Genomic DNA, 21,491 nt, shown 5'->3' on the forward strand with positions numbered 1-21,491 from the left:
AGACACAGAATTCTGCATACAGTAGGTGCCTCATAAAGACTGGAACTTGTTAATAATCTGACCTTCTGATTGATTAGTCATTACTCAGATAGATACAATAATGTCCATTCAAATAGCCAGCCATGGAGCAGTGTTCAAGGCATGATTGCTTCATCGCCTCCTTTTGATTTCTTCTCAACTTCTGTCCTTGTTTCTCCATTCCTACTGTGAACCCACATCTACATTTAACGTAGCTGAGTCTGTACAAAGAAAAATTGTACATGATTGCCACCTCTTCCTTAAGATAGGCCACTATCTTAGCACACTTGAAGAAGATCCTGGGAAGAAAATATTCTTGTGTTATACCAGCAGGTTCAGACTATTTGAAAAGTAGAAGAAAGATCTATTCTCTGCAGCCAGGTATAAATCTAGTCTTTGGGGGAATACTGCATGGGTCATTTGCTAGTTCCTGTTTCTGTGTTTCCCTTATTTTCCATCCAGAAATGTTCCATGCCTTGAGGCCTTTCTTCATCCCTGGCTCCCATCCCTTTTCATAGCCAGAATTGTGGCATATGGTGAATATGATCGTGTTTAGCACTCCATGCACAGGGTGTTGCTGAAAGATGCTATACAATCATTTCCATAACACAATGCCCTTCTGTTCATCAAAGCTATTTCTATATCTTCTAGCTTAACTTATGCTAACACAGTGTTCATTTTTCTAGTTGTAGCAAATCCTCCAGAGTAAATAAATGTTGAAGCATTACAGTCTTATGGTATTGGTAGTAGCCATTCCCCAAAAAGCATGGAAGTCAGTTATGTGCTTCAAAGGGGCTGATGATGGAAAGGATAGTCACAGCCTTTTGGTTAAAATTAAGCAAGTATGGGGGCACCTGGGTGGTTCAGTTGATTAAACATCTGACTCTTGATTTCAGCTCCAGTCATGTTCTCAGCGGTCATGAGTTCAAGCCTGGCGTTTTGGAATATTCTCTCTGCCCTCCCCTGCTCGCACTTGCTTGCACGATCTTTCTCTCTCCTGCTCTCAAATTAATTAAATAATTAATTCATTAAAAATAAGCAAGTATGTTTCTCTGTTATAAATATCCCATCCCTTTTCAGTAAGCCATCTTCTGAAAATTTCAAGTTATTTATCAAAACCAAAAGACAGTGAATCTAGATACTTCAAGAAGGTATAGCCATGCATAATAATTGGTCTTAACTTGACTAAACAATGGAAGAGACTGAGCAACGCCCAGAGACACCCAGCATATGTCAGCTGTGCCTCTACTGGCTGGCATTGCAGAGCAGCCCTTGTCCTCACCAGGCCTTGAGCTTTGGTGGAGATACCTCTTGTGTCCCACCTCCCTGATAGAGTTGCTGTGCAGACAAAGTGCAAATTGCTGTTGGGATGCATGATGGTGTTACTGCAGACACACCATCTTGTCAAATTCTGTTTTCAAGAAAGGTCACCATAGTAGAATTTCACCTACAGTTCACTGCTTCTAGGGATTGCCTCTCACTCAAGGTTGGGTTTTCTCTTCTGCTTCTCCAATAGTCCTCATTTTCTAGGTGGTTGGCTAATTTTTCTCTTTGTCTGTGCGGACAAAGACTTAGCTGGCTAGATCTCACCCGGAACCACTTCTGGTTCTGGGGGTCTGTTCTGAGGACATTTTGGTAGAATTGGTAGTTCTGGGAGACTTATTTTGGGAGTCACTTTAGCCCTTTCCGACTCCTACTCCTGCACTGACATGTAGACTCACCACACCCCCTCCTGTGAGGGGCTGCTGGTTCTCTCTGCCCTTTCTTCACTTGGTTCACCACATTCCTGGTCTCTGGGCTGCTGACACTGCAGGTTGACTTCCACTGGTCGGTATGAGTTGATGCCAGGCTGCCAGAGGTGGTAGCGTCCTCGTGTACCACCTTGGTTTCCACTCTGCCTACCACATCATGATGCTCATTGCAAAGAGGCATCAATGAGGATTGCTTAACATGAAGGCCCTTATGTGAAGGAGTGAGGAGACCTATATTCTCTGTAGCTTTGTGGGTAGAGTGAGCCTTGCTGGGCCATAGAGACATATCTAGACTTGCTAGAGACACAGTTGGAGTTACCCAGTAATGGAGCAGACCCTTTGGCAAAATAAGGACTTAAGTTAGGATGGTGAGATGGTGGGTGATTCTACATCTTGTATCGTGGACACGTTTGTTTTTGTTTTAATGTTGTGCTAGAGGCATTATTACATGATTGAGAACCCAGGCTTTAGAGCCAGCCCATCTGGAAAGTTACTAATTCTACCTCATAGAGTGATTACAAGGATTGTAAAGCATGTAGATAGGTACCTGGGACACAGGAAGTCACATTAATGCTATTATTTTTTTAATAAAAAGGAAAGAAGCTGTTTTCTTCTGTATGACTGTTAACAACCTCTTGCCATGTACACATACAAAGTTCCCCCGCCCTTCCCGAGATTTTTAAAAAGCTGGCCCAGGTGTGGTAGAAGGGAATTTTTTGCTTTTAAAAAAGAGTGTTGTTTTAGATAACTTTCAAAGCCTTGTTCTACCCTGAGAGCATATGGCTCCATGATACTGGATCTCAGATGGTTTGAACTAATGAGAGTGCTGCTGTACTGGGGCAGTGCAGAAGAAGCTGATAGTTACAAGCCTGGCACTTTGCTGTGCACTTGACCTCCTCTCATCTAATGCTGGAGCGACCTTAGGTCAGTCCCTCTAAATAAATAAATGGTGGGGGTGGGAGGGGGATGAACAAATACCTGAGAGACACTCACTGGGAACAGAGCTATGGAAGTGCCTGTTCCTTGGAGGCAGCACTTACCAGGTTATGGGCAGGGCTAGGGTGGGTGGGGGGCACTGAACCTGCCCCAGTGTCAGGCTCAGACATCAGCAGATGCAGGCATGATTTGGCTTGGTTAACAGCACTACAAGGTCCTAAAAAGGTACAAGGAGAACAGAAATGGCTTGGGGTACAGAAATGCCCAGTGTCACACTGGGCCCTACCCTTTGGTTGTCCTGGAGGCAGACACAGCTGCTGCTGCTGCTGCTGCTCTTTCTTACAAGGAAGCAGTAAGCAAGAGCTTTGTGGAATGAGTGGGGTTGAGGGTAGAGAATTTCTCCTGCTGCGGCCAACATGCAGACCATCGGGCTCATAAAACCTTGGGTGTAGGCTAAGAGAATAGTGAAATGAACAGCACCCCAAGTCAGGTGTCTCTCTGGGGAGTGCAGTCTGAGACACTACAAATGCCAACTCCTTTTGGCAGAAGACCAGAATGTGTACACCAGGATTTCCCAACCTGGATACTACTGACATTTTGAGTTGGATGATTCCTGTTGTGGGTGCTGTCCTGTGCACTGTAGGATGCTTACCAGGATCCCTGGCCTCTACTCACTAGTTGCCAGTGTAGCACCCACCCCCGGGCGGGACAGTGTCTTCAGACATTGCTAAATGTCCCTTGGGGAATTGAGAACTACTGCTCTAAATAACCAAATCAATATGGAGTTTGCAAGGGCTCCCTTTTCATGGTACCAGATTCGCCTCATACCCGTAGAGCTGAAATGGTCTCTCATTTCTCAGCTATTCCCACCACTTTCTCACACAGTTCTGGCACAGTGACAGCAGCTTGAGCTTGGAAACACGCCTCTGGACTGTCTTCCATCATCTGTGCCAAGGGCCTCCTGCTCCTCCTCAAGCAGGCATCTGGCTTAATCTGCCCCTGTCTCGTTGGGTTGTGAGTGCAGGGGTGATGTCATTGTGCCTTACCAGGAAGGGTGGAACAAAGGACGGGGTCCCCAAGGACACACAGCCTCATCCTCAGCTAGGCTGCTGGGTAGATTTCTTTCCTTCCCTTTCCCTCCTTCCGGCCTCAGAAGTGTTTGTTGTTCACCAGGCCCTCCATTGTCAGAGGACACACTAAGCTGACTGGACTTTGTGTCTCACTGCTGAGCCCGTTTCCTGCCCCTCGTGTGTCATAAGAGTGTTGGTTGTGGTCCAGTCCTTGGATGGAATCTTCCATGTCTTTTCCAGAGCAGTGGCGCAAGCCAGAGGAACTTAGGCTTTATGTGACTCTTCTAGCACACTTATGTGATCTGGGGCCTGCTCTTTAGCTGTGTGGGGAGAGTAGAAAGAGGAAACAGGAGCGAGGACAAGAAAGCAAGGGCTTGTTCTTTTCCTTTTGTTTTGTTTAAGTTCTCTTCATCTTCTTTTCCCCCTCCTTCCTGGAGTTTCTGGGGATGGAAGTAGCCCTCCTCACACAGATCCTCAGCCTGTTTTATTTCCATTCAGTTCTCTGCCCCACCTATGACCTCTCTGCCCACTTCAGGGGGAGGAGGGTCTGGGTTCGACTATAACTCCCAGAACTGGGTAGTGTGGGAGTGTACTTACTGTCTTGAGAAGCAAATCCTTCGAATCTCCTTGTTTGTAAGGGAACCTTTGAATTCAGAACCTGAAGGAAGCCAGGAGTGTTTTTGTAATGTGAGATTTATCTAAAAGAGTGACAGTTGGCTGAGGAACACCTTTGTGCTTGTTTATTTAGAAATACCATAATATAAGCAGGTTTTCATTTTGATCTTGTTCCCTTGATAGGTTGGGTGTGGTAGTGACTTTGAGCCCAAACCCTTGAATAACAGCTTCGAAACCCACCAAGGGCTTTATTAAAGACATTTTTAACTCCAGTGTAGCACATAAAATGTATTAGAATTTTTTTAAAAATTAGCTGTCCCTAAATACGTCTGAACCAGGAGTTACTTGCCATCTCTGAAATGTACTTAATGTCTATGTATTCTGCTTTGGACTTCCTCTTCAAAACAGCCAACCTTTGGGAAAAAATACAGCTCCCTGTGTCAGTGTCTTGAAGTTGCCATCCATCATGATGATTGTGTGATTAATAATGCATGTGATCTTCTCTGTGTGACCCATCATGATGTTATTGGTACAACTCCTTTTTCATCTGCAACTGTGCCCCTTACTACCATTTTCTTGTTCCCCCAATCCTGCCCTTTCTGATCCTTTCTTTTGGGTTGGCTTTTGTCCCTTAAAAAGGCCCTCTTTTCTGCTGGATGGACTGTTCCTTTAGGGAAAGGCTGGGCAGGGAGGAGCTGCTCATTGCAGCAGGTGGCCAGCCGCCTCACCTGCCAGGCTGACAGCAATACAGGCTTGTCCTGTGTTGTCTCTGCCTGGCCCCCTTCCTGTGGAGGGATGGCTGGAGGCCTCAGCACAGCCTTCCAGGCAGACTCCCGGGATATTCCGGCCAGGCCGGGAACCCAGTATCTCCAGGCCACCAGATACATGCCCTTGTCCACAAGGGTGGCTTTTTAGTTGTCACCAGGTGGTGGCGAAATACATAAAAATTATTGGGGTCTGCTCCCTTTTTTGTAGATTAATGCATAGACATCTTGGTGGGTTAGGGCTTACACTGGAAGGAGTAGATCTTGGGTCCTTTTGACGCAAATTTATGCTACAGAACCAGAAGTGGGGTGAGTAACTGGCAAAAGGGTATCTCTGTAGAAAACAGTCAGTGAATATGAATGTGTACAGGGCATGTTATGTGGATCTCTGCTGAAGGTTTCAACAGCCTGTTGGGCTGATATGTCTAGTTTTAGGCTTTGAATTGGACAAAACTTGATCACTGAGGCTTGAAAAACTTAGCGTTGCTTCCTAGATGACTTGGATGTACTACTACTACACTTTAGACCATAAACTAGCAGTTGCCTTTTTTTTTTTTAACGTTTATTATTTTCAGAGAGAGAGAATGTATGTGTACTCATGAGTAGGGGGAGGAGCAGAGAGGGAGAGACAGAATCCCAAGAGAGGGAGAATCCCAAGCAGGCCCTGTGTCATAAACACAGAACCCGTTGTGGGGCTCCATCCCAGGAACCATGAGGTCATAACCTGAGCGGAAATCAAGAATTGGATACTCAACTGACTGAGCCACTCAGGTGCCCCTAGCAGTTGCCTTTTCAACTAATGGTTGTAGTTTGGAAATTACAGCTGTCCACTCCTCTTATAGAAGGGGACACTGAACACAGTATCTCAGCACATTTTTGGTGAAACCTTCGGCCCAGGCCCTGCTCTCCCAGTACCTGGCCAGATCTCTTTGTACCTTACCACATTGACTGCCATTTTCTCTGTTGTTCATGGGTGTGTGATTTAGCAGGTGAGAGGGTCATTGCAGATCAAGGTCATGAGTGAATTTCTTTTTTTTTTTTTTTTAAGTTTATTTTAATTTTAAGAGTGAGAGAGCATTTGAGGCACCTGGGTGGCTCAGTCGGTTGAGTATCCTACTTCGGCTCAGGTCATGATCTCACAGCTCGTGAGTTTGAGCCCCTTGTCAGACTCTGTGCTGACAGCTCGGAGCCTGGAGCCTGCTTCAGATTCTGTGCCTCCCTCTCTCTCTGCCCCAGCCCACTCACATTCTGTCTCTGTCTCTCTCAAAAATAAATAAACATTAAAAAAAATTTTAAAAAAAGTGAGAGAGCATGAGTGGGGAAGGGGCAGAGAGAGAGGAAGAGAATGGATCCCCAGGAAGCTCCACGCTGTCAGCCTGGAGCCCAATGCAGGGCTCTATCCCGTGAACCGTGAGATCATGGCCTGAGCCGAAACCAAGATTCGGATGCTTAACCGACTAAGCCACCCAGGCACCCCATATCTTCTGATCCTTTGTATATGAGAGAAGCAATTTCTTGCTTTAGCTTTTTTACTCCATGTCCCTCCCTGTACTGTGTGCTTCCCTAATACTCACCTTTTGAAGGAACAATAGTAGTTGTAACATACACATTAGAAACTTTACCAAATGTTATGCTACGGGGCAGGGCTGCACAGGACCCCACTGTGATCTGCTGTATCCTCTTGACTCTTCAACAGAGATGAGAGAAAATGAAATGAATGAGAGCAAGAATATTCTGCTGGTGGTACACGTAGGGGCTCAGATGTTCAAGGATTGTATGATTATTACATTCCTCAAGCGTTTATCATGCTTCAGAGAAGCTAAGTAGCAGTTTCAGTTAGAGTTGAGTTTTCCTGTTCTTCCTTTGGCTGGGCTCTTGTGACCCTGCTAGCACAAAGCTGCTGTTGCCATGCTGTGATTGATGGTAAAACGAGCTCTCTTCTGCTTGCAGATGAGCGTGAAGCTGTGCAGAAGAAGACCTTCACCAAGTGGGTCAATTCCCACCTCGCCCGGGTGTCCTGCCGGATCACAGACCTGTACACTGACCTTCGAGATGGACGGATGCTCATCAAGCTACTGGAAGTTCTCTCTGGAGAGAGGCTGGTAAGTGGGAATGTTATTAAGTGACTTGGCATCGTAGGCCGGAAAATGTTTTTTTTTTTTTTTTAAATTTTTTTTTTTTTTTTAACGTTTATTTATTTTTGAGACAGAGAGAGACCGAGCATGAACGGGGGAGGGGCAGAGAGAGAGGGAGACACAGAATCGGAAACAGGCTCCAGGCTCTGAGCCATCAGCCCAGAGCCCGACGCGGGGCTCGAACTCATGGACCACGAGATCGTGACCTGGCTGAAGTCGGACGCTTAACCGACTGCGCCACCCAGGCGCCCCCGGAAAATGTTTTTGAAAAATCAAGTGTGGACTTGTGTTTTCTGATGAATTTTGCAGTTAATGACTAATATTTTTGAGAACGAGAATCTGGATAGGTGAGATGAGTATGTTGGGAAAAGCTCCTGTGTACCATTGTGAGTCTGGGTGATATTCTTGAACTGTAATAAAGCAGCCTCCTTCTGGTAATTTGTGAGGTTACTACCCTTGGTCTGAAAGATCTTGGCTGGTGTCCCCTGTTAAACTGGGCACAGCACTGGAAATGGAAGGGCCAGACGTAGGCACTGGCTCCAGGATGAATCTGTATCCCACAAGATCATGGAATAATTTTAAATCTGTTTCTTACTGATTCTCTGGAAAATCTGAGCTGCTGTTACAAGGTGACAGGAATTGAATTCAGTAGTCTTTGATGTTTTTTGCTTTCTTCCCTGCATACTTCATATTTTGGGGGTGGAAGGAGAGGCTGGTGTTTTGTCATCTTGGAAACTCAGCTTCTGATGAATTCACTGTGCCTTTTTGGGCAGGGGAATTGTCAGCCTACAGTGAAAATTCTTTTCCCATTTTGTTTCTCAGAGCTACTCTGTTTCTGTGATGTGACTTTCGTTTATGAACCATAAACCAGTCACTGTAACTGACCCAACAGGTTTTGTCTCGCCTTGGTTTGAAAATAGATGCTATATTGTACCAGAACACATGTAGTTCCATAGGTGGTGGTGGGACAGAGCCAAAAACTGACGCCCAGGGATAGAGTCCCACATCTGTAGTGACATCACCAGGAAAATATGATGCTGGTGGTTGGCAGGGCTGCCAGAAAGCCTTATTTTTAACTTGAGCTCCACCCTGTAACTTGACAGCCGCATGGGTCTGTATGCAGACCGACCCACACACCTCTGACCACAGGCAAGGGGCTAAGGTTGTACCTTGCTCTATTATTAGCCTGCCAACAGAATTGCCTCTTGAGCCTGGGTGAAGACACAGTTTTCTCTCTCGCATTCCTACGTTCAAGAACAGAGCCCTTTAAAAGATAGTGAGGCAAGCCCTATCTCATCTGTAGTGAGTTTTGTCTGTGTGCTTTGTTCCCCAAGCATGCAGGTCTTGTTACCTCATCTTTGAGAGTTTGTGGGTCAAGCTAAACTAGAGAACTAAACTCAAGCTAAACTTGAGCTTCTGTTCCAGCCCATGATGGCTGCCTCACAAGTGGTATATAGGGTAGGAGTTGGGGCAGTTGGGCTCGTGTGGAGGGGATGTAAGACCCCTCATTTATTGCATTTTGATTTTTTTTATTATTTTTTTTAATGTTTATTTTTGAGAGAGAGAGAGTGAGCCAGGGAGGGGCAGAGAGAGGGAGACACTGAATCTGAAGCAGGCTCCAGGTTTTGAGCTGTCAGCACAGAGCCTGATGTGGGGCTTGAACTCACTAACTGTGAGATCATGACCTGAGTGGAAATTGGATGCTTAACTGAGCCTCCCAGGCGCCCCTTGACTTGTTTTTTGAAGTGAGCCTGTGTGAGAACCTAGGATAGGATTACCTATGATATGGGTATTACCATGATATGCACCTTTAAATATAGTTTTTGGTTTTGGTTTTGTTTTTCCAGTTTATTTTTTTGTTCATTTTTTGAATTTATTTTTTTAAGTAGGCTCCACGCCCTATGTGGGGCTTGAACTCACAACCCTGAGATCAAGAATTGAGTGCTCTACTGATTGAACCAGCCAGGCACTCCCTCCCCTTTTTTAAAATTTTATTTTTAAGTGATCTCTACACTCAACATGGGGCTTAAAGTCACGACCCCAAGATCAAGAGTTGCATGTTCTGACTGAGCCAGCCAGACACTCCTAAATTTCACTTTTGTAACCAGACATTTCCCCCTACTTCTCAGACTTTTTTCCCCCCTTCTTCAATGTTTAACTTAGTATGATTATTTTATTTTATTTCATTTCATTTTTTATTTTTTATTTTTTGGAATGTTGTTTGGAAAGTAGCTAAAAAATCATTAAAGGTCATATGGATGAAAATTAACTTGAACTTTTATTTTGGTTCCAGTAGGGTCGAGTCTTCCAGGCTCTAGGGAGCAAAGTATTCACCTTTGAAGGTCCATGGTTCTTTAATACCAAGAAGATCGTGTCCTTGATAATGTCCACATAATAAATGGGATCAGTCCCATTGCCATTTATTCTGAACAGGGCAACAAAAACTTTACTAGGGAAAAAGAAAGCAACCAGCAAAGCATAATTCTTAGTTATGTGTGGGTCCCACTCCTCTCTTGATTTGCTGTTAGCAATACTTTTTTTCTTCTTCTTTTTCTTTTTCTTCTTCCATTATTCTTTTTCTTTTTCTTGCAGTCATCCAGAGGCCTAGGAGAGTAGGAATGGGGAAAAACAGAAAATGGGAGCCATTTCCAACCTCTTAGGCAGTCAGTGCTAGAAATGGTGTTTAGCAATGACATACCCCTTTGTGAAGCCCCAAGTGCCTCGAGTTCTTTCATTATCTGTTCCTCACAGCCAACCCTGATTATAGGTTGGGCAGTCTGATTAATCTTTTTACTCCAAAAATAAGGGTACCATAGATAGAGTGAGCTAAGACTCTTGTTCATTCGAACTGAGACTTTTTAGCCTGTTTGGCCCCATGGTTTATTTGTTTCATGGAACTTTCTGGACGGGACGCAAACTACTCTCTGCTCTTGGCCGCGGAGGCTGCCAGGGACTCAAGTTAGAGACCCTCCCTGCAGCAGATGACCTCTCTGAGGTCTGCCCCCAAAGAATCCTTGCATATTCAGAGTACAGAACTAATGAGTTGTGGTTAGAGCTTCCAGGCTTGGGTAAATTCTTGTCCACAGCTAAATGTGTATGGTCAGATAGCATTTAGTGAGCTCTGGGCTTTCTGCGCCAGTGGTCCCAAACCCTGGGTAACATTTTTGTCCTCTGTCTGGGCCTATATCTCAGTCAGCATTTTAGCCCCAGCCTTACCATCAGATTGACGGTGGGTAACAGATGAATATAGGAGGAACTAGAGTATTTAAATGTAATAGGTCTATGGAGCCAGTTCATCCTTCTTTACAAAGGAGAAAGTTTGATTTTTATTGAGTAAAGTTCAGAGAAACAACAGCTCCAGATAATTCTTACCCTAACCCCATCCTGCATTTTGACTCAATAAAATTTGAGTTACATTTGAGCAAGTATCACTCAGACATTTGGGTTATCAAGGCACTTGACTCTGCTGTATTGGGAGTGTCAAGAGAGCAGAAATCCCTTTCTTTGGTTAAGGCTTGGACAGAATCCATGTCTGGAAATGTCCCTTTGTTTGCCTTAAATATGTCAGCCTGTGGAGCATTGAGGAAACTTTGAGACTGAACTAGGAAGCTTCTCTTACTTGGGTGGGATTGGGTTGATGACAAAGAAAACCATTTTTTTCCTCAGTATCTTACTCTGAAATGACAGTGGCTTATAGCTCTTCATAAAGGCATTGCTTTAAAATTCCCTTAAAAATACAGACCCACCCTTAACTTTAACATCACCTGAGCAGATAAATGCTGTGAGCACAGAAGCTGTGCCAGTCATTCTGTCAGTGGTCCCAGATCTTAGGGCCTCGGGAGTAATGCTGTCAGGCTTGGACTTTGGTGAAGTGGGGCCCACGGGTCATAACCCAGGGTTGAAGCTTGCCTGTGCCTGCCCCCTTTCCTCCATGGGCCTCAGCAGTGAGGGATGGTTCTAAGTAAGACTGCCAGCTTTCTGCCCGGTTCCTGCCACACAGGGCACTCACCTCTGACCCAGAGAGGACAAGGTTTTCTGAACACCTCTGCCTGCCATTTCCAATAGCAGATATCACTGGTTTTTGCTTGCCTGTTGTTTTCCTGATATTCGGTCTTCTTACTCTGTTAATCAGTGTCAAAGAAGAGAAAGCAACTACAACAAAAAGGATTTTTTTTTTTCTTTGCCACCGTTAACTCCAGAACAGGCTGAGCTAGGTGAGGAAGATAGATTTACCACGAGATTTGTTAAGCCTTAAATCCCACATTGAACTGCTCTGAGTGAGTTTTGCATAAAGCCTTTGTTAGGAGAGCCATACTGGCATGTATTGTTGAAATGGGATTTTGTGGACTGGCCACAGAACCTACCTGTTGTTTGTAATATTGTTTGTTTGGGAGTATTTGCTTTTGTTCTAAATATGGCCACAGAAGAAAGCACCATTAAGTTGCAGTCTAAAAAAAATTTTTTTTTAACGTTTATTTATTTTTGAGACAGAGAGAGACAGAGCATGAACGGGGGAGGGGCAGAGAGAGAGGGAGACACAGAATCGGAATCAGGCTCCAGGCTCTGAGCCGTCAGCCCAGAGCCCGACGCAGGGCTCGAACTCGCGGACCGCGAGATCGTGACCTGAGCCGAAGTCGGATGCTTAACCGACTGCGCCACCCAGGCGCCCCTAAGTTGCAGTCTAAATTGCACAAATGCAAAGAGCGAATTAATAGTAATAGGTACATATGATCAAGTACCAAGTGAATGGTCCCAGAGTCCTAGAGTTCAGAAGGGGAAACCAGCCTTTTGGATGGCTTATCAAGAAGCCATAGCAAGTGGGTGGGGTTTCATCGGGATCCAGGAGGAGGGGTTTAGGTTTAGATGGCCCGAGGAGATAAGGGTCAGTCAGATGTCTGCTGTGAGGGAGAGTGAAGGAGCAAGTTTGGCAGTAGGCATTAGGAAGGAACTGGTGTAGGAAAGTATCCTGGCTAAATTGGGGATTGTTTTTGGAAAGAGTGATGGTGGTAACTTGAGGGTCTGTTGCTTTTAGTTTGTACTGTCACATGCATGATCTCACTGAGTTCTCACAGTCTAATGAAGTGGACAGTTAGGCTTTATAAAAGAAATAGGCAGAGGTGACCAGGATCTTGCCCAAGGCCAGTATCACTAGTAAGTAACAGAACGTGGACTCCAGTCCATTCTCCTGTTTATATTGGTGCCTTCCTTTCCCTCTGAGCCCTGCTAAAGGGAAATGTTCACTGGGAGAGGGCCCAGCCAGTGAGGAGCCAGGCAGGACCTAATGGAACACAGTGTGTTGTTTCTTGATTGATTTTAATTGGACGAGAATCATCTATACTCTTATTAAAGCTAAAACTTGACTGGGGACTTAGGGTGAAGTGAGTTGGGCTGTGTATTGTATTAGAGGAGACTGGAATAAATGCTTCCCATCCCACCATCTATATTAAGTAGAGCCTTTTGCGTGTGATGGAACCATTTGTGATTAAAAGAAAGACAGGGGCACCTGGGTAGCTCAGTCGGTTGGACGTCCGACTCTGGATTTTGGCTCAGGTCATGATCTCACAGTCATAGGATCGAACCCGCATCAAGGCCCTGTGCTGAGCATGGAACCTGCTTGGGAGGATTCTCTCTCCCTCTCTTTCTTCGCCTCTCCCCCACTTAGACTCTCTCTCTCAAAGAAATAAACATTAAAAAAAAAAAAAAAAGGCAAAGACATAAGTGTCAGTCACAGTGGTAGGTGGAGACCAGTTAGTGTGTTTTCTCCATTTCCTCTTCAACTGAACAAGAGACCAGAAGGCATGTTAGTAAGCCTTGCAACCTCTAACATATACATTGTGTTTTATAGCTGGAAGTTCATCCCTTCATACTAAGAAAAAGCAACCGGCCAGGCCATCCAGCTAGTGTGTGGCAGATAGAGGCCTAGAGTCTGCTTCTTCCACTTCCCAGGGCTGGTTCTCTGGTCACACTGCAACCCTTGGAGAGCTGTTGCCCCAGGTGGCTTCAAGGTGACTTTGGAAACCCATGGAAAGTATCTGAGGAAGTAGGGGTTACCAGGGTGGAACAGCATGGCCCAGCTCCCAGGGGGCCTCCCAAACACCCTGCCAGAAACCCTCCCTTATGTTTTCCTCTTTTATTCAAGGAGGCGAAATTAGCTCTAGGAAACATTTGTTTTCTCTTTTCTATCTCTAGACTCTGACAAAAACGCTGCCATTGTGATTATTTGTAGTTCTGCAAATCCTGATGCCCTGCAGGGTATAATAGATTCAAACTCAAGGACGGCAGACAGTGGAGGCAGAGTGATGGCCTGGACACCATCCAGCTCCTTTGTTCTTTAAAGGCATTAGGTCCACTCAGGCAGATTTGCCCAAGGCCATACCGCTTCTCAGAGGCAGAGCTTAGATAAGTTGCTCTAATAAGCAATTAGAATTGTGTTGTCAGATGCTAGAGGTGGTTCTTTAGCCCTGTAATTTCTACTCCTTACTTGGAGTCTGAAAAAAGATGGGTCTGGGGTGAAATGTAGGATGGAGCTGTGGTTGAAGATTTGGGACTAGAAGGGACCTTGGGAAGGGAAACAGGAAAAGTGCCTGCAAAATACAGGAACATGGGCCTTGTTGTGGGAGGAGCAGGAAAGCTTATTTTTTAAAGTTTACTTATTTTTGAGAGAGTGGGAGGGAGGGAGGGGGGGAGAGAGAGAGAGAAAGAGAAAGAGAGTAAGAATGAGTGGGGGAGGGGCAGAGAGAGAGGAGACCAGAGAATCCCAAGCATGCTCCACACTGCCAGCGCAGAGCCTGATGCGGGACTCGAAATCATGAACAACGAGATCTTGACCTGAGCTGAAATCAAGAGTTGGATGCTTAACCGGCTAAGCCACCCAGGCGCCCACCTTGTTAAAATGATTTCCAGGAGGATCCATAAAAATAGGCATTTCCTCAGAGGAACCTTCTCCCCACCCCCCCACCCCCCACCCCCGCTGCCACCACCACCACCACCACCACTTGTTTCTGAGTCACATATGGGTCTGGTATTGATCCTTGTCTCCACATTAATGGCATTTCAGACTTCCCCATCAGAAATGACCTACAGAACAGAAATGCACATGTTGTTGTGGGAACACACCAATGCCACACTAGAAGTTTGACAATAATTAATGGAGGCAAGAGAGGGAGCACTCCATTTCTTGGCACAATCAGCCGCTCTTGGGGCGTGGCTTTAAGAAAGTGTTTATAACTGAGAAATGCACCCTTCCCCCTAGTTCCATTGTGTTCAGTTTTCTCCATTGTTATCTCTTTTTTCCTTTTAAGAGGATGGAAGTTTAGTGATATAAAAATAGCTCTTAAAAAAATGAAAACTATCTGCTAGATGGGAACTGAGTCTATTTCCTTTCGTGTGGAAATGTGCACTGCTCTTGGTTCTTGGTGTAGCATGAAGACCGTGAGCTTTGGAATCCTTACCAGCCACAAAGGGACTAGCCACATGGATTACTCCATCTCTCTAAACCAGCATGTTCTCATCCATAAGATGGTAATTATTATTCAGTGTTACTGTGAGGATTAAATGCAATAACAGTTATTAACCACCTAACAGAGGTTAACATAGTAGGTCTATCAGTGGCCACCAAGAATTTTTAAATCTTGGGGGCTTTGCAGTTGTTTTGTTTTGTTTTGTTTTGTTTTGTTTGTTTTTGTGTGTGTTTTTTTTTTTTTTTTTTTTTATATTTGAGAGAGAGACAGAGAGCGAGGAGGGGAGGGACAGAGAGATGGAGACAAAATCTGAAGCAGGCTGTAGGCTATGAGCTGTCAGCACAGAGCCTGACTCAGGGCTTGAACTCATAAACCTCGAGATCATGACCTGAGCCAAAGTCAGACACTAAACCAACTGAGCCACCTAGGTGACCCTAAGGGGGCTTTGCAGTTTTAATGACCAGTGTGTTTCACTGTATAGCTCTGTGAGGTCATTAATATTTCTTAAAATTAGTTTCCTGTAGTCATTTCTAAACGTGCCCAAGTATTATGCCTGAAAATATTTTATAGCCCCTCTGTGAAGCACACAGAACACGAGACTTGAAAACCGGGATACTTGAGTTTTAGTCTTGATCCTTACTCTCCCTTGTATTGTGCAACCATCCTTTAACCTCACCATGTCTTGTTTATTACTCTTTTGGTTGAGAAGGAGTTTAACAAGTGCCACCAAAGATGAGTGAGCTTCCACTGAGATGAAATGTGGGAAAGCGTTGGAGAAACGGAAAGGTGGTAGAGTGATAATTTTTACTATATGGTAGTTAGCTGAGTTTGAATTAGCAGCTATAGAGCAGTAATAATATTTATTTAGTTTTCTTTTTTTAATGTTTATTTTTGAGAGTGGGGGAAGAAGGGGGTGGGACAGAGGACTGGAAGCAGGTCTGTGCTGACAGCAGTGAGCCTGATGTGGGGTTTGAACTTACAAACCAAGAGATCATGACCTGAGCCAAAGTCGGACGCTCAATTGACTGAGCCACCCAGGCGCCCCTACATTAATAATATTTAAAATGTCTCTGTAAATCATGTTTCTTAGACTTGTTTTCTAATAAACTTTGAACTTTGAACTATTGCAGAAGCCCCAAGTGTTGAGATTTGGGTATTTTCATGTCCTTTCCCCTTTGTCAAGACACCAACCAGTCACAGTTTTTCCTAGCACTTTTTCTTTTCATTCCAGTCCAGAATTTAATTTTGGGTGTCAAGATTAGAAGAGTGGTATTATCATCACTGTTTGGAGGCACATTTTCTTCCGGTTTTAAACCAGCCTTTCAAAAATTGAAGTATGTTAACTTTTCAACTTTTCAGGCTCTTAGTGGGCAAGTTCTGTCTAGACCCTAAAAATTTGCTGCTGTCTCCAGAGAGGTGTGTTGTACCTAAACACAGAGAGAGGGGAGAGTCTTCCCCCTTTTGTTTTAAGTAGAATTGTTGGGAGGAAGATACTTGAGGTGCCCTTTGCTGGTAACGAGACATTTTGTGTGTTTGAGAACGCTATAGTGATTAGATTACCATTTCATTTATGTAGCGGCCCTTTGAGATAATTATTGGTATTCTGATCAATTTATGGGTAAACAGTTGAGAAGTGAGGCTCTTATTTGCCATAAAATGGGGAAATTGTAGCTTGAACATAGGTATTTCAACATTACAGTTGTTATCTTCTATACTCAACTGTCCAACAAAAACTTACCGCAGAGGGCTGGTTTGCTCGTGTCTGATGATTTAAAAGAGAAGAGGCCATGAGCAGTAGGGAAATTTTAGGGAAAGGGAAACTCCACCCCCGCCTTGGTTTGATTTGGGGAGAATTGCAAAAAAGAGGGTTGGTTCCTAAAGTTTTCCCTCTTTTTTTTTCTTTTTCCTGGGTTTTGGAAGTTCATGAGGTTTGTTTATTTTTTAACCATTTGAAGGAGTCTGACCATTTTACCTGAAGAGGTTTGTCTGAATTTTTTCTTCTAGTTCCTTCCTTTGTCTCATGCCCTGGTGTTTCCAATGGCTGGTGCTTTTCAGGGACTTAAGTTGCATCTGGGTCTCCAGTGAACCATCCATAGCTCATCTGGCATGGCCAGTCACAAACACATGGGGTCCCTGCGAGGTGGCATTAGACTTGATCAACCTGTTGGGAAGTGGACCTTTATCACCATTCTCCCCCACTCACACTTTGTATATACATTCATGTGGAAAGGAGCACAGGTTCCACTGAGATTTTATAGAGAGAGAATAGAGGCTTGGAAGGCCTTGTGTGTTTGCGATTGAGTTTTTTAAAATAAAGTCTGAAAGAACAGTGGTTATACCTGATGGAGCCTGGGAAGATACCAACAGCCCCCCAGTCTACTCCTTCCCCATCTCTTTAGCTCCTTCTGATTCCATCCACACTGTTTCTCTCACCCTCAGTTAGGAAATGACCTCTTCTGTCCCCTTTGAGGCACACTTGGGAGACTGTACTGCACTTAGTAGAATGGTCCTGTCCTTATTGCTCTGCAGGCCACTTTGGGACTGAAACAGCATGCATCAGCGGACCCAGGTCTTACTAGTCAGGTGCACAGTCATTGAAAAGAGATGAGAGGGAGAGGCCTCAGGACGTGAAAGGAAGTGTCAGTCTGAGGTGCTGCCTGTGCTAGAGGGGGCTGTGCTGGGAAATAGAAAGGAGGGGAGGGACAGAGCCAGGCGGTGGAGGCATGAGCTTGCTCTAGACCCCATAGAGGACAGAGGCGCACAGAGAATTTCCTGTATGTGTGCCTTTGTCTTTTGTTTTACTTATTTAAAATGTTCACCTCCCCAGGGCCTCTTGGATTAGATATAACTGAGTAAAAAAAGAGACATTGAGGTATTCACATTAAACTACTCTCTCGTTTTCTTTTCCTTTATCCTCAGGGGGTCACACCCTTTTTCTCAGCCCTTTGCGTCACTCTCACAAAACTGCCACTTGGAAATTCTCATTTGGTGGTGTATCCCCTTTTCATTTTGAGCCAGCCTTAGGAAACAGCCCAAACCTGCAGGTAGCAAACCTACTTTTACATTTAAAGCAGTCAGAAAAATCATCGAGTGCTTTGCCCTGCATCTGCAGAAAACTGTGTGGGTGGCAGCAGTAGCTCTGAAATCCTTGATGGAAATGGGGTTCCTTTCTCTCTAACCTTCCAGCTTCTTTGCTCATTTGTAAATTGTGTCACTTGCATAATTAAACAAACCTCTGAAGAGTGATCACCATCCGTTAAGTAAACTTCTCTCTCATAAGGATGTTAGGTAGATACTGTCCTTGTACTGAGTATACATGTTTTTAATGTTTTGGTTTGGGTAGAAGAGTGCTACATGAGCAGGCATGTGTGAACTCTGGGCAGTAGCTCTGAGCTGAGCCTGTCTCTGCCCCATTACATGATTTGTTTCTATTTTCTGCTCTCCTGTTTCTAGCCTAAACCCACCAAGGGACGAATGCGTATCCACTGTCTGGAGAATGTGGACAAGGCCCTTCAGTTCCTGAAGGAGCAGAGAGTCCATCTTGAGAACATGGGGTCCCATGACATCGTGGATGGGAACCACCGGCTGACCCTCGGCCTCATCTGGACCATCATCCTGCGCTTCCAGGTAAGGGCTTGGCCCCCAAGGTTCTGCCTTCTCCCTGGCTAGGAGCATCCTTGTGGAAATGGCATCCCCAAGTCAGGTGTGTGGAGCGCTGGGTCCCATTCAGCCACCCATAGGCACATTGCAGCTACCACATCCTCCCTCAGTCTTGCTAGCCCCTGAAAGTCTTGGTTCTCTTGTCAGATAAGGGAGTTTCTGGGCTACATCCCCACCCGTCGTTTCACTGGTACCTCCTCTAAATGTCTGGTGTCTGCCACTAGTCTTTCAGGAGCAATGATAAGAAGGATGTGGTTGATGCTGGGATACTGGTAGTAGACTATCTGAACTTCACCAGATTGTAGCACGTGTCATGGAATATATTCAGGAGAAGTTGTTTAGGATTATGATATGTGTGTGCACTCTGTTTTCACTTTCTCATTCTCCGTTGGATGTGAGGAAGCCATTTTCAGGGGGAATATGCAAAAACCTTATGCTTGTTTGAATCGATGACAATTCTTTGGGTTTGATATACTTGAGGGGAAGGCTCTAAGTATAGATGTCTAAACCAAAAGGAACTCTCAAGGTCGTTCTGTCCAGTTTCTTTGTGAGGAAAGGGAGGAGCTTTATCCAGGATTACAAGGCCAGTCAGGGCTGCAATGCATACTTCTGACCCTTTAGGAGAGAGCTCAGAATTTCAGCACTGTGGAGCACCTCTGGCCTGATTACTGGTTCTTTCTCCAGGCAATGCTTCATGCTCTTGCTTTTCAATTAGAATTTGAAATGCAGGAAACACTTCTTAACCAAAGCGTCAGGTTACTCTGCAAACAAATGTCCTAACAATCCTGTCTCCTGGGTGGCTGTGTTCTCTGTGCCTTTCCTTCCTGTTCCACCCCTTTGATATAAAGTCTGATTGATTTTTCTAGCTAAATAAAAATCTCACCAAAAAAGGGCAAAGCCAGAAATCAAATTATAGCTCTCTTTGTATTCTTCCTAAAATTCTGAAGTCAGCGGGTAACCAGTTGTTTTCTTTCTCATTTCCACTGGGAGTGGGTTTGAGTTAGCAGTGTTTTGGGTGTGTATGTGGGAGGAGGAGGTGGGAGCAAAAAGAGCTATCCAAAGAAACTCCCTGAATGGTGGTTCCCTAGTCTGGCTGATCATCTGACTCCTTGGGAAAGCTTTTTACTAATTCAGATTCCCCTGTCCACACTCCCAACTATTCTATTTAGGTGGGTTTAAGGAGGGACCACTGTTGAAGAAGACATCATGAATGGAGTTAATTACAACAACCAAAGACTATTTTGCAAACAATTCTTATGTAGGTTTCTGTCATTTAGTTCCTGAATGACTTGAAAATGAATACCATTAAATTCACTAATAATAGCTCTCATTCTCAGGCCAACAGAGGTGATATTAACAGCACCCTCCTTGAACCTCACCTCAGTTTTGTAGAGTAAAATGTTCTATTTCTGTTGCCTTTGGCCTGTAGGAATCAGAGCGTGGAGGGGCATCCTGATGGTGGCCTCTCTTCACATCGGGTCATTGCCCACGTTGGTGAGCTGGCACACGCAGCCCTTTCCAGGATTCTCAGCATGAATGGGGTTAAGTCATCGATTAATTAGCTTCCTGACAGCTTGCCTTTTTCTGTAATTGAACTTGTAAATGCTGATACATACTTTCTCTCTTTTTTTGAGGCAAGAAATTTAGGCTGATGATGTCACTGCATGGCCTGCAGTGTTAGTGTCTTACATGACCTAGCTTCCTCCAACAGGCTTATTGAATCATCACCCATTTCACAAATATGTATTGATTCTGCGTCAGCCAAGGCCCAGCTTGCTTTCTGCCTCCTCTGTGAAGTTTCCCCACGCTCTACAGAAATCTCTTTCTCCCAGTTTCTGAATATACAGCCTCATCTTACATTCCCTCTTTGTGTGTCTGTGTGTGTGTGGCCCCAGAACTCCCAGGACATGGCCTGGCCTGTCTGTGCATAGTAGGTATCCATTAAATACTAATGATAACACACAGGTTTTATTCTGTCCCTTTAAAAGAGAGTAAAGGATATTGTGAGAAACTGGAGTGAAGGCCTCTGAGTTTGTCTTGTGTAGATAGGGAGCTGTCTTCATTGCGGAAGAGTAGACGGTTTCTAAATGAGCAAGTGTGGAAATAGACTCCCTTCTTCACCCTGAAGCATAAGGAGGTTGACAGGGGTTAGTGTGTGGGATTCCACCTGTCTGTCCTGATGAATCTGTGTCTTATCCCTTGAGTAAGGTTGTTCTTTCACATTTACTTTGTGCATAAGAACTCAGGATCCTAATGATAACGTTTGGAGCTTATGCAGACTCACCTCACATACTTACCACAGTTAAAAAAGGATATTTTTTTTAGAAGTATAATTATTTCAATTTGTAGGTGTTTTTCCTAGTTGAAACTTTCTGACTTTTTCATCTCTTATTTATATATTTTATCCTCCTCCTGTCTCTTTTCCAAAAAGAATGCTGGGGCACATCTCTAGATTAAATGGGAAGACCTTTAACAGGGACGAAGGCAGGGAAACTTGGAATGGTTAGAGCTAAAAGATGATGGAGGGCCTGCTAGGCCACCACCATTTACCCCCACCCACCGTCCCACATTGTAGTATCATAGGCAAGAACCTAAAGACAGAGGGTATATAGAGCATTTTTCTAAAATCACATAACTGGTAGATAGCCCCTAATCTAAAGAGCTATCATTTATGGATCTTTATTATGAAGTCAGCACTTAATATTCTTTCTTCATTTAAGTGCACAACAGTGCTATGAGACAGCCACTGTTGCTGTTGCCACTCCTCAGATGGGAAGCTAAGGAACTTGCCCAGTAACACACAGTTGGTGGTGGAACCTAGTTTTAGACCTAGGCTGTCTGATGTTGGTGCCAGTAGACCAAGCTCTGTGTATACTGTTGCGTTTATGATGCCAGTGAGCAGCTTATGAATGCAGACTGTCTTGGTCCATTTGGACTGCTATCACAAAATACCACAAACACGGTAGCTTACAAACAATAGAAATTCATTTCCCGCAGTTCTGGAGGTGAAGTCTGAGATCAAGCCAGCATGGTCTAGTGAGGGCCTTGTTCTGGATCACAAACTTCTCCCTGTGTCCTAACA

The 21,491-nt window shown here is 44.6% G+C and overlaps 1 protein-coding gene across 4 annotated transcripts in view; it reads left to right on the forward strand.

Moving 5' to 3' along the window:
- SPTBN1 (spectrin beta, non-erythrocytic 1) overlaps positions 1 to 21,491 on the forward strand; it is a 199,962-nt gene that overhangs the window by 119,147 nt on the left and 59,324 nt on the right. For all 4 annotated transcript variants that reach the window (XM_043603387.1, XM_043603388.1, XM_043603389.1 and 1 more), the window contains 2 exons: positions 7,105 to 7,256; positions 18,203 to 18,376. In XM_043603387.1, the coding sequence (XP_043459322.1) occupies positions 7,105 to 7,256; positions 18,203 to 18,376 (326 nt within the window). The remainder of the gene's footprint in view (positions 1 to 7,104; positions 7,257 to 18,202; positions 18,377 to 21,491) is intronic.

The sequence above is a fragment of the Prionailurus bengalensis genome, chromosome A3, assembly GCF_016509475.1.
Source record: "Prionailurus bengalensis isolate Pbe53 chromosome A3, Fcat_Pben_1.1_paternal_pri, whole genome shotgun sequence".
Classification (NCBI taxonomy): domain Eukaryota; kingdom Metazoa; phylum Chordata; class Mammalia; order Carnivora; family Felidae; genus Prionailurus; species Prionailurus bengalensis.